At 45.1% G+C, this 12,464-nt stretch overlaps 1 protein-coding gene across 1 annotated transcript in view; it reads right to left on the reverse strand.

Moving 5' to 3' along the window:
• The window catches only part of LOC124002199 (intersectin-2-like), a 35,723-nt gene that overhangs the window by 17,008 nt on the left and 6,251 nt on the right, over positions 1 to 12,464 (reverse strand). Inside the window, exons 2-16 of the mRNA XM_046309540.1 lie at positions 8,831 to 8,905; positions 6,836 to 6,928; positions 6,681 to 6,744; positions 6,398 to 6,576; positions 6,028 to 6,315; positions 5,708 to 5,801; positions 5,416 to 5,558; positions 4,592 to 4,655; positions 4,327 to 4,464; positions 3,953 to 4,041; positions 3,541 to 3,803; positions 3,305 to 3,454; positions 1,068 to 1,208; positions 864 to 951; positions 480 to 619 (exon numbers count right to left, since the gene is read on the reverse strand). Coding sequence (XP_046165496.1) covers positions 480 to 619; positions 864 to 951; positions 1,068 to 1,208; positions 3,305 to 3,454; positions 3,541 to 3,803; positions 3,953 to 4,041; positions 4,327 to 4,464; positions 4,592 to 4,655; positions 5,416 to 5,558; positions 5,708 to 5,801; positions 6,028 to 6,315; positions 6,398 to 6,576; positions 6,681 to 6,744; positions 6,836 to 6,928; positions 8,831 to 8,837 — 1,941 coding nt within the window. The 5' untranslated portion in view covers positions 8,838 to 8,905. The remainder of the gene's footprint in view (positions 1 to 479; positions 620 to 863; positions 952 to 1,067; positions 1,209 to 3,304; positions 3,455 to 3,540; positions 3,804 to 3,952; positions 4,042 to 4,326; positions 4,465 to 4,591; positions 4,656 to 5,415; positions 5,559 to 5,707; positions 5,802 to 6,027; positions 6,316 to 6,397; positions 6,577 to 6,680; positions 6,745 to 6,835; positions 6,929 to 8,830; positions 8,906 to 12,464) is intronic.

Here is a 12,464-nt window from a genome sequence, read left to right on the forward strand (position 1 = left end):
ACAGAGAGAAGCAGCAGAGCAGACTGGTTATCAATCATATTAGCCACACAAATACTGAATCATTCCAGCCCAGTCTCAAATCAAATCACGTTAATATCATATATCCACTTCAGGTCGAAAGTTATACTTATTGTATATATTGTAATTACTTTGTCACCATGGCCTATTTATTGCCTTACCTCTCTTATCCTACCTCATTTGCACATGCTGTTTATAGATTTTTCTACTGTATTATTGACTGTATATTTGTTTATTCCATGTGTAACTCTGTGTTGTTGTATGTGTCAAACTGCTTTGCATTATCTTGGCCAGGTCGCAGTTGTAAATGAGAACTTGTTCTCAACTTGCCTACCTGGTTAAATAAAGCTGAAATAAATACTTCAACATATTGCCATAACATTTGAGCGAGTGGAGTGTTAATATTCACCGAGACGTGGGTGTTAGACATCCAGCTGACCTAAAATGTTAAATGTCCCTACCTGTATGTCGTTCTGGTACTGGTCCATGTCGGCCAGTTTAGCAGCCGTCTCGTTCTCCAGAGCATCCAGCTGCTGCTTCAGTTTGCGACACACTCCGTCCTTCTCACTGGCGCTGCGCTTCAGCGTGGACATGGTGGAGACTGGAGAAGAAGAGTTGAGAATGACAGGAGGAAAATGTTCAGTAGAATTCACTATGGTTTTCCAACATAGGTTCCTATTCAGTCATGTGAGATTGTTATGTTTGACTGAACGGGAAAATTTGTCGAGTCTAGCCATATAACCTAGTCCTACTGTATAAACAATCCATAAACACTAGTCTAGCACTCCACCACAGCCTAAATTAGCCCCAGTCTCAACCTAACCTAACCTAACCCCAGCCCATACCTGGTAGGTTGTTGAGGGCCATGTTCCTCAGTTTGTCACTGAGCCTCTGCTGTTCTGGAGTCAGCTGGGACAGCTTCCTCTGGTACTCCTTAAGCACAGGAACAAACGCATCATCAGGGGGGGGGGACAACGACACACCAAAAACACGAATGAAGGAATGAGGAAAACAGTAACTGAGAATACAGTTAATACAGAGACAGACACCTCTAGTTGTCTCTGCAGGGAGTTGATGTCCAGTCTGCTTGTGTCTCGTCTCTGGTTGGTCAGCTCTAGCTCGCTCCGCTGTATCGTCCTCTTGCTCTGAGCATCGTGCAGCCGCTCAGAGATCTGCCTGTGTTTGTTACCCTAGGAGAGAGATGTGGTCAGGTACCGTTGGGATTCTGGTAGATTAGGAACTATGACACCAATGGAGAAACAGAGTGATTGAGTATGCCAATGAAGCTCATTTTAATTTAAGTGAGTGAAAATGGGAAAGATTGAAAAGAGTGAGTGTGACTGACTATAGCCGTGCGTGTGCGCACGTGTAGCCTAGGGCTGTGGAGGTCATGAACTTGTCAGCTGTCGATTGTCAAGGAAATAACTAACTGCCGGTCTCACGATAATTGACCGTTAATTAACAAAACACATTTAGCATCTCCTGGCTTCCACACATAGAATACAAGCCACTGATGCAGACCTTTGGAATATCTCCATTTGAAAAAGTCGAAAATCCATTTTATATAGCCTACACCATCAGAATAAATCCATGATTTATTTTAGACAGGACTAAACAAAAGTTGGGCGATATGTTTAGATTTGTTTATAAATTCTAAGGCTGCATGATGGGACTCTAATGATGATTTGAAAAAAGTTCATCAGTCTCTCATTCACAATTTGACAAGCACTTGATAATGCCTTGAATTTCCAGGCGACATCCCCCTAGTATGGCCGTAATGCCCTTTTGAAAAATCCATGCCTTTTGAGGCCAATATTGAGCTGAATATAATAATGAAATTCTTCGGATCACAGGCTGCATGTTCCGAAACACCTCTCACTCACATGGCTCTCTCAGATATCTAAATACGTATTGGCCAATGCTGGTCACGTGATCGGGTTCTTCTCACAGGCATCCATCTCAGCTCCAAAGTAAGCTACAGGTGAAGACCGACACGTCGGGGACGCAGTTGCGCACGTCCTTCTTATTGAATTCTGAGGTACATATTGAAGATGCTAGAAGAACTATCCACATTTACTTTTCATCAGCCAACAAGATGAGTAGCCCTAACAAACAGCAAAAGCACTAGCCTATGTCAATCTACTATCCCCTATAGTACAAAAGTTTACCAATTCTATTGATCAACTTGTCCTTCTGTGCGAGAAATAAATATTCCAAACAGTCTGGGACAGTTGTGGGATGCGATAGATCCAAAATTAACACAACCACTCACACCGAAAAAAAACCTTTCGAAAGCAATGAGCCTGACGCAACAGATCAGAATGTTTAGCTTAAAATGTTACTAAACTATTAGGCTATTTCGTCACATTATAAGCGCAGCCATGCGCACACGGCAGTAGGCTAAAAGCACGAATGTTCCAAAACGCAATCAATTAGCGGGAAAAGACCATTCTCAAAAGTGACCGCAAATGCGATTTCGCATGAAATGCTTTATTATAAAGGTGCATTTTTATGGTGAAAGTGATCTTTCCTAAACTTGAAACTCACATGCAGCCTACTTATGCCAGTTAGGTTCTACACCGGTTGTAAAGCAGATTAATGTGCTTAATTTCAAGAAGTTATTTGGCCACTTTAGTTGTGATACAAACCTTATCTAAACATATAGGCCTATGGGCTAAGCTACAAGAGGTGTGAGACTATGACTTGAGAGTTGCACAAAAAAAAGCATGCGCTGTTTCTTGCATTACTGCACACAAGCTGGGCATCATTCACAAGTGATAGGTTAATATTGTCACCCATCAGACTGTTCTTGATTTAATCTTGTCTTCACATATTTGAAATAATTTAAAAGTGTGTAATTAGTTTAGATTTATAATGGACCATTATCTGTCTCGGAACAGGGGGGAAAAATACATGTCACCTAAGCATTTAAATAATGAATGGAGGACGCTTTTCCTGTGGTTCATTTTCTTGCCAGCCATGTAGGTTATACTCCTGTTGTAAATATAAGCAATGTGCTTAATATTAGGAGAGTTGAGAAATAAATACAATAGGCCTAGCCTATAGAATTCTGATGGGATCCTCTTTTTAAGAGGCCATTAAAACTCTGTTATTAGAGGGACAATAGAGTGCTGAGTACCAAGCAGTTACCACGTTTGGTAAGTTACTAATGACCATCAGCAGCTTCAGAGCTTGGAGAAGCCTAGTTACCGTGACTGCGGTCATGACTCGTGACTGCCGGTGTGGCAGTAATACGGTCACCTTAACAGCCCTAGTGTAGCCTTACCACAGCCTCCAGCTCCATCTCCAGGTTCCTCTTCCTGGTTTTTAGTCTGCCGATGTCCTCCTGCTCCTGACTCTTCTGGCTCAGCAGCTCTCCTCTCCTCCTCCTCTCCCACTCCTCTTTCCTCTGGCGCTCCAACTCACGCTGCGCCGCCTGGGGAACCCACACGCAGTCAAACACACACACGTGGACACACACACACGCAGAGCCCTGGCACAATATAGAACATGCCTCTTCACCTCTTTTCTCTCCATCTCCTTCAGCCTCTCCTCCTCTTTCTGTCTCTCCAGCTCCCTCTGTCGCTCTAGCCTCCTCTCCTCCTCCTTCCTTCTCCTCTCCTCCTGCTCTCTGGCCTCCCGCTCTCTCCTCTCTCGCTCCTCTCTCTCCTTCTGCTGGCGTCTCTCCTCCTCTCTCCTCTGTGTGTCCTGCAGAGCCTGTCGTCTTTTCTCCAGCTCCGCGTTCCCTCGCTCCAGGTTGGCCTTGAATTTATCCTCAAACGATACTGAAGGAGGGAGGGAGGGATGGGTGGGGAGAGAGAGGATAGGGAGACGAGTGTCATAAGTCAATAGTCATTAGATGTGTACAGATGCATAATGTATGTGTTGTAGTCATACAGGAGAAGAGTGAGTGGGCGTGCGTGTGTGTACATACAGTTGCTTTTGGGTTTCTGTGGTGGCTCAGCCTCCAGTTCTTCAGTGATGCCAGCATAGAGAGATAAACTGGTCCCATTCACAGCACCCCTTCCAGAAAGAGAGAGGGGAAGGGTTAGGTAGGGTTTGTTTGTGTGTATGTGTACCTCTGTGATGGTGGTATTAGTTCTATGGGTAGTGTGAGAGGTAAGGGTGTGTGTGTGTGTGTGTGTGTGTGTGTGTGTGTGTGTGTGTGTGTGTGTGTGTGTGTGTGTGTGTGTCTCTGATGGTGGTATTAGTTCTATGGGTAGTGTGTGTGGTGTGTGTGTGTGTCTCTGATGGTGTTTAGTTCTATGGGTAGTGTGAGAGGTAAGGGTTAGGGGGGGGGGTGTTTACCTCTGTGATGGTGGTATTAGTTCTATGGGTAGTGTGAGAGGTAAGGGTTGAGCGGTCTTGGCCATGTCCACTAGATGCATGGCCAGAATAAACTCCTCTCCTCTTAGCTTCCCATCCTTATCCACATCGGCCAGGGTCCTGACAGAGAGAGAGATACGAGAGATTAGCGCACACACATTCTTAGGTTCCTCCTTTGAAGCATGTTACTGCAAAGGTCAAACGTTCTTATACAGGTACAACTGTAAGTTGATGAATGTGTACTCACCAGATGGTGGCCAGCTGTGTCTGAGTGAGCAGAGTGGTTGCCATGGCATTCCTCACCTGCTGACCTGAAATACACACACAGAATAAAGCAATCTCAATCGATTACGTCAAGTTTTATAACTTGCAGCCTTTGTGGACAACCTCCAAATTATAAGAATGATTTAAAAAGATTCAGAAACAGTTGCCAAGTGATCCTACACTGGTTTCCGACAGTGAGTCTTAGGATACAATGGCAGTTTCCCCAGAACAGGTCTGTCAAGAGGTAGCTGAGAGGAAAGGAGAAGGTGTAGAACAATCTCACACACACACACACACACACACACACACACACACACACACACACACACACACACACACACACACACACACACACACACACACACACACACACACACACAAACACACACAAACGGCCAGTAGAGCAGCAGTCTTCCACAACAAGGCAACAAGGGCATAAGTTAGGAATGTTAAAGGCAAAGTCGTCAACCCAGTGGACACAAATTCCGACAACCACACCCCGCATTCCACAAATGCTTCGGTTCAAGTATGACACACACACAGGTATGCCAGGCTTTCCACCCATCACGAGGTGCATCTTAATCGCCTCGCGTGTCTTCCCTTCCTAACTACCACATGAACATTACCCCCATCTCTCATATAGCTGCATTATCCACAGTACATGCATTTTGAAAACTGACATGGATAACACAGTAAAGTCAATTACTTAATTCCATTGAGGTTCCTTAGGTAAACTACATTACCCATAGCCACCCTCCTGTCGGACGGCTGCCCATCTGTTTGCCTATATTTCCCAGCAGCACCCACCTGTGAGGTATCCCGTCATGTGTTTGTCGAGGCTGTTGAACTGCTGTCTGTATTTCAGGCGCGAGGCCTGAGGCACGGCCCAGTCAGAGGGCGCCGTCTTAGGAGAACTACCTGCCAGGGAGGTGGTGGATGAAGAGTTGGAACTGGAGTGGAGAGACGCAGTTGGATAGAGAGAGCGAGAAAGATGGATGGCGAGAGAGAGCATATTATAGAGTTAGCCTATGTAGAAACAGTCCATTGGCATCTAAATTGGTAGAGATGTAGGTCAGATCCTATAAAGTGTGTGTGTTACCTGCTTGAGCCTAGGTCCAGCAGTGACGTAGCTTTGTTCATCCCAGGAGAGAAACCCAGAGGAGAGGAGGTGTAGGACACAGAGAGAGGCAGGCCTTGACACACACACACACGCATTATAAAAGTCCTTATCAATTTCAACTGAGATTTCCCACTTAGTTACATTGCAAATACACCATGATATCCACTCAGTTATTGAGAATGGTGACACAGCAGTTTCTACTCTCTATTCACTTCCATACAGATTGAGAGAGAGAGAGGTTGGGGGTTGAAGGAAAGAGAGAGAAAGATAGAGAAAGAGAGAGCCTGTCCTCCTCTTACCCATGTGTCCTGGTGGAAGTTGCTGTAGGATACCCATAGTGCCATTGGGGAGAGCGGGGCTGCCCAGGGACGGCAGCAGGGGCATTGTTGACGTGGCAACCAGGGGGACCATGCCTGTTGCCATTGGGACCATAGGAGTGAGGCCAGTCACAGGGGCCATGGTTGAGAGGTTAGGGGTCATGGTTGAGAGGTTAGGGGTCATGGTTGTGAAGTTGGGTGTCATGGGGATGGGGGTGAGCATGGCGATGGCTCCAGGCATCAGCGACAGGTTTGGCATGGAGCCCATTCCTGGAGAGACAGAGGAAACACACATTATTAGAACGATAAGATAAAACATCAAAATAAAAATAGAATAGAAGTGTTAACGTACCATAGCGTGAGGAGGACATGGCGCCTGTTGAGGATGGGGCGGGCACTGGCGGCTGCTTCATGATGATTGGTAGAGATGAGGGAAGGGGTGTGCCCTGAAGTTTGAGCTTAATGAGCTTCATAGCGATGGAGAACTCCAACCTGTCCATCTTCCCATCCTTATTCATGTCAGCCAGGGCCCTGGGGGTAGAGAGAGGGTCATAACGTCCTCAGGACAATCAAGTGTGGATGACTGGAGAGCAGCTGCCTACAAGATTTCTCCCAGCACAGAGGAGGAAGCTCACCATATCTCTGCCAGCACTGAGGAGGGAAGACCCGACTGCAGGAAGAACTTCCTGGCCTGCTCCCCTGGAGTGCAAACAAGAGGAAGAGTGAGAGAGCGACATTACAGTAGGGAGAGATTAAAATATTGGTGTGCATGCAAGCATCGTCTTGGTACCTGAGACGAAGCCCGTCGCGGGAGAGAGGGTGTCAAACTGTTTATCATGTTTGTCCCTCTCCTCTGGAGAGATAGCCCACACATTGCGGCCGCCTGGAGAAAGAGAGGAGAGATAAATAATTTTCAGATACCAAACTCAGCCCTCTGTGGGAAAAGGCCTACGAATCTATAGGTACAAGGCAAACAGAGGTGTATGCTAGCAACACACACACAAAGGTTGAGCAACAACTCCCAACACAGGAAACAGCTGAGGTTTCACGAGACAACCTCAAGCTAAAAGACACGCAATAAACACACACCAGGCAAAGCCTCTTAATATGACCAAAGAGCAACTGTATGAATAGACAGAACAGGGATGGAATTTAGACATTCAATTGTCCCCCACGATGACATCAGGGAAGGGACTGTGGATCTGTCTCCGTCCTTTAGGCACACGCGATATATCTGACAGCTCTTGCCCAATTTTGGACGAAACTTGGGTGAATGATGTGTCTTGCAATAGAGATCCTTCATTTACAAAATTACACTTATTGGCCCAAGGGGGACGCTGCATCATTCGTGGGGTACTATATTTACTGTTGCCTTTTTTTATTCATGGTTAGTGAAACCCAGCAGTCATACAAGACAGAACCACTCAGTCCCCTTTATCTTTCGTTTGTTTCTTCTTTTAAAAAGGTGGAGGACAAACATTGTTACAGTCCCCCACAATGAAAACGGAGGGGGACTATGAATCGGTCTCCTTCCGTTCGTTCGTACGTTACATCTCAAACACTACAAGCCTGAGTTTGATGAAAGTTAGCTGAGGGCTGAGTCTTGCCATAGAGATGCGGCATTTGTAAAATACGCACTGATAGGCCTAAGGGGGAGCCGTAGTAATAAACAGAAATTCCAAACATTAAAACAAGCACATCTCGTATCCTGTTTGAGTTATCGCTTCTTTATTGTTTTATTGTCCACATCAATACTACTAACATCACTTCTAGTGTCTGTGTTTAAAACCACTGATTATACGGTAATAAATAAATAAAGATGAACCAGTTCACTCTTATCTCGGTCTACATTGGCAGGCTCGGGGACTGTCCCTGACACAATCAATTCCAGCCCTGCACCATGGAACACAGTAGGCTCACTGTAATTGGGCCATGGTCTTACAGTACAGTTCAGGCCAATTTTGTTTCAGTCTATTGATTTTGACCAAGTAGGTAGAATATGTTTGTGCAGCGTTTCCCCTATATGCATTTAGCAGCGGCGCACTGCTGCTGCTATATCGTGGCTGCCACCTAAAAATGTAAATGTAAAACTCTGCCATCGCTGCTGGAAACCAAATGTGAAGGGAAACACTGCTGTGATTGCGACTGACTTAAAACTAGATCCGTCATCTCGGTGCCGTTTTTCCCTGTTTCAATCAGAGCACAGAACAGAACAAAACATGAATAAAATGTTCATTTGAAATGAATTTAAGTTACACTGAACAGGATTGAACAGGGCGTCGAGTCAGACAGGATCTATGAACAGGGGCTTCGACAGGATACATTTCTGTTTATTTAACTAGACAAGTCAGTTAAGAACAAATTCTTATTTACAATGACGGCCTACACCGGCCAAACCCGGACGACGCTGGGCCAATTATGCGCCGGTTGTGATACAGCCTGGATTCGGGTATCTGTAGTGATGCCTCTAGCACTGAGATGCAGTGTCTTAGACCGCTGCGCCACTCGGGCGTAGTGTTTGATAGGATCTATGAACAGGGGTGTAGAGTTAGATACAACACTGCTACAGCATCAGGTACAGCAGATATAGGAGCTGGACAGAGACAGACAAGAGTCTTGCTGCAGCGAACAGCCCTGTGAGCGATACACTTCACACTGCTGCTGCACCGGAGGACAAGAAAAGAGGCTCAGCAGAAAAAGACAGGAAAAAACCCCAGCTAAATGTGCCCTTGAGAGAGCAGGAGAACGTCACAGCACACACAGAGTAATAAAGACGTGGTCTTACCATTCATGGCTGCAGGTGGCAGAGGGGGCGGGGGGGACTCCCGTTCTTCTACTCAGCCGGCTAGCTCGCAGTCATCTGCAAAACACACACATTAGTGTCTGCACACACACAAAACAAGCGAAACTTCCGCTCATTAATAATGGAGGGAGGGCAGAGCGCTGCTCACACCAACTCAGAGAGAGAGAGAGTGTGTAGCAGCTGCCCCGTTTCTCATTGGTCAGCAGGTTTCAACAGGGTTTCTCCTGTTCATCAGTCAGGGAGTCAAACACAGAGACACCAGGGCCACGTCCCAACTCTGCTACATAGCTTCCTCTCGTTGTTCCCTAAACTTCCATCAATTGCCTTTTTATCCTGCTTGCAAGTGGACACACACATCCCACCAAGGCTACATCACAAGCATGACACCCGTAAAAGAGAAAAACTGCGGCCAACACATAAATACAACATAAACAACAAAAGAGCCATAATAGTGATTACACTGGTCAGAAGGAGATCAGTATGTATACAGTCTACCATGATCAACCATGATATGTGTGTTCTATTTCTATTTCTTAGAAGAAACCCTTATTGTCCCCCTGAATGAAAACACCCGTAACTTGCATGCATGTCTGTCTGTCTGTCTGTCCCCACAGGTAAAGGGCAGGTAGAGAGGTGTATGAAGGAAGGTGTGTACAAACACCACAAGCACCTTCACAACCCGCAGACAGTGGTCAATACTGCAACACCGAGGAGAGCTCACAAGGAAAAGTAGCAGAAAAGTATGGAGAAATGGAAGGTCATGTCAATGAGGCCATACAAGGAAAAGGGAGAATTCCAATGACTATACCCTTCCTGTTCCTTTCCAGTCACACACGGATACCAGCATTTCCTGTCCAGCCAGTCAGCTGACAGGAAGTCCCTGGCAGCTCTGAAGTTCTTCCTGTGGCAGCCCTCTGTGGCGGTTACATGACTCAGCCATAAAACAGTAAAAAATAAATGTACTCTACAGAAGCCCTTCAGGATGCTGGCGGTCCAGGCCTTAGAGTTGACCTGTCCAGTCCCCATATCAACCATTAGCCCTAGAACCTTCTACAGTGCCTTCAGAAAGTATTCACACTCACTGACTTCTTACAAAAATATTTGTGTTACAGCCTGAATTTAAAATGGATTAAATTGAGATTGCCACTGGCCTACATACAATATCTCATAATGTCAAAGTGGAATTATGTTTTTGGAAAGGTTAAAGTTATTTTTAAATTGGAAGCTAAAATGTCTTGAGTCAATAAGTACTCAACCTCTTTGTTATGTCAAGCCTAAATAAGTTCAGGAATAAAAAATATTAAAGTTGCATGGACTGCATGGCAATAGTGTTTAACTTGACTTTTGAATGACTTCCTCATCTCTGTACCCCACACATACAGATAATTGTAAGGTCCCTCTGTCGAGCAGTGAATTTCAAACACAGATGTGAAGGGGTTGGATGGGTGTACTGCTGGCACACAAGTGTGGTATTAGTGTAGGGCAAAGAGACAGAGGGAGGGATGGAGGAAGACGATAGGAGGGGGGGGGGGTAGTACAGGAGAATGTGGTCAAGCAAGATGGCCTCACAATGGGGAGCGTGCTAACCATCTGCTCCATCTATTCCCATCTTCCTGTGGGTATTTATCCCTCTTCGGTCCCCCTAGTCCCTCCTCATATCACTTTCCTTCTGAACCCATGGTCCCCCTCCTTCGGCCTCCCAAATAACTTAGGATTTAAGGTGGAAGCGGTTAGGGGTTGTTTCTGCCTATGTCTGCATCAGTGAGAGAGGTGTCCTTGCACAGAAATACAGGATGCAAATTGGTTTCAGTGAACAAACACCCAGGGATCCCTGTGGAGCCTGCTGACACATACAGCAGTCTGCTCTGTCTGTACAAACACACACAAGCCCCCTGCCTTGATGTTATTTGCATGTGTTTTGCATCGTGTGGTAAAATCAGGAGCGGGTCAAGCTGAAAAAAGGTGAACACTGAGCAGCACAACGGTAGAGACTGGAGTCTCGACAGATCAGACAACACCATGTTAAAAATAAAGAAAGCATCAGATCAGATGATTCTACACTGACTACATCCTCGTTGGGAATGAAAGATAAAATACAGGTACAGTGTGTGGACAGTGTGGGAACTCTGGGCCAGTAGAGATGGCATCATCACCACACGAGTTAACCCTGTCATTATTCTCCCCCTCTCTGTCAGACACAAGTGTTTATTTTTTTTTACCTGGCACCCAATCAGGGCTGAGATCCAGAGAGTTAACAGGAAGGAGAGAGAGTAGGAACAATGCAGAGTCACTGCATATACCCATCACTGGTCGATTTCCCATCTGAGCATTAAGAGTCTCTCCCTGAAACAGAGCTCACACAGACAGACACCTCCACTAGGGATGGGCATTTGACTGATGAGTACACACATCATTTTATTTGGAGTAGTCTAATAAATAAATAAAAAACTGAACAAGGCCCACGCTGGAAAATAATTTCAGCATTTATCAACATTGAGTGTACAATACATTAACACCTTCCTAACATTGAGTTGCACCCCTCTCCCCCCTTTTACCCTCAGAACAGCCTCAATGCATTGGGGCAGGGACTCTACAATGTGTCAAAAGCGTTCGAAAGGGATGCTGGCCCATGTTGACTCCAATGTTTACCACAGTTGTATCAAGTTGGCTGGGTGTCTATTGCGGTTCTTGACACAAACCAGTGTGCCTAATACCATACCCTGTTCCCAAAAGGAACTTCAATATTTCGTCTTGCCCATTCACCCTCTGAAAGGCACAAATACACAATCCATGTCTCAATTGTCAAGGATTAGAAATCATTCTTTAACCTGTCTCTTCCCCTTCATCTACACTGATTGAAGCGGATTTAACAAGTGACATCAATAAGGGATGATTTAATAACTTTTTTCAAGGTGACAAACCAAAATCATTCTTTCGATATACAGACATTTTATTGAGTTTATTCTGCCTGTCCTTGGACACAACATGTTTGGTGAGTACGTATATATGCTTTTCTGATGAAAATATCACACAAATGTTTTTGTTTATTTTCAGCGTGGAACCCGTCTATATTTAGAGGGGGGTAATAGCCTAGGCCAGTGGTTCCCAAATGTTTTATAGTCCCGTAGTACCCCTTCAAATATTCAACCTCCAGCTGCATACCCCCTCCAGCACCAGGGTCAGTGTACTCTCAAATTTTGTTTTTCGTCATCATTGTAAGCCTGCCACACACACACACACACACACACACACACTATACAATGCAGTTATTCTTATGTTTAATAAATGTGAGTTGTCCAGCTCTTATAGGACCGGAGCACAAATAATGTAATAATCAATAACTTTGCTCTTTATTTAATCATCTTACATATAAAACATTAATTGATCAACAAAAAATGGGTATAACTCACATAGGTTAATGAGAAGGGTGTGCTTGAAAGGATACACATAATTCTGCAATGTTGGTTTGTATTGGAGAGTCTCAGTCTTAAATCATTTTCCACACAGAGTCTGTGCCTGTATTTAGTTTTCATGCTAGTGAGGGCCGAGAATCCACTCTCAAGTTGGTACGTGTTTGCAAAGGGCATCAGTGTCTTACCAGCGCGATATGCCAATG

Source organism: Oncorhynchus gorbuscha, linkage group LG17 (genome assembly GCF_021184085.1).
Source record: "Oncorhynchus gorbuscha isolate QuinsamMale2020 ecotype Even-year linkage group LG17, OgorEven_v1.0, whole genome shotgun sequence".
Taxonomy (NCBI): domain Eukaryota; kingdom Metazoa; phylum Chordata; class Actinopteri; order Salmoniformes; family Salmonidae; genus Oncorhynchus; species Oncorhynchus gorbuscha.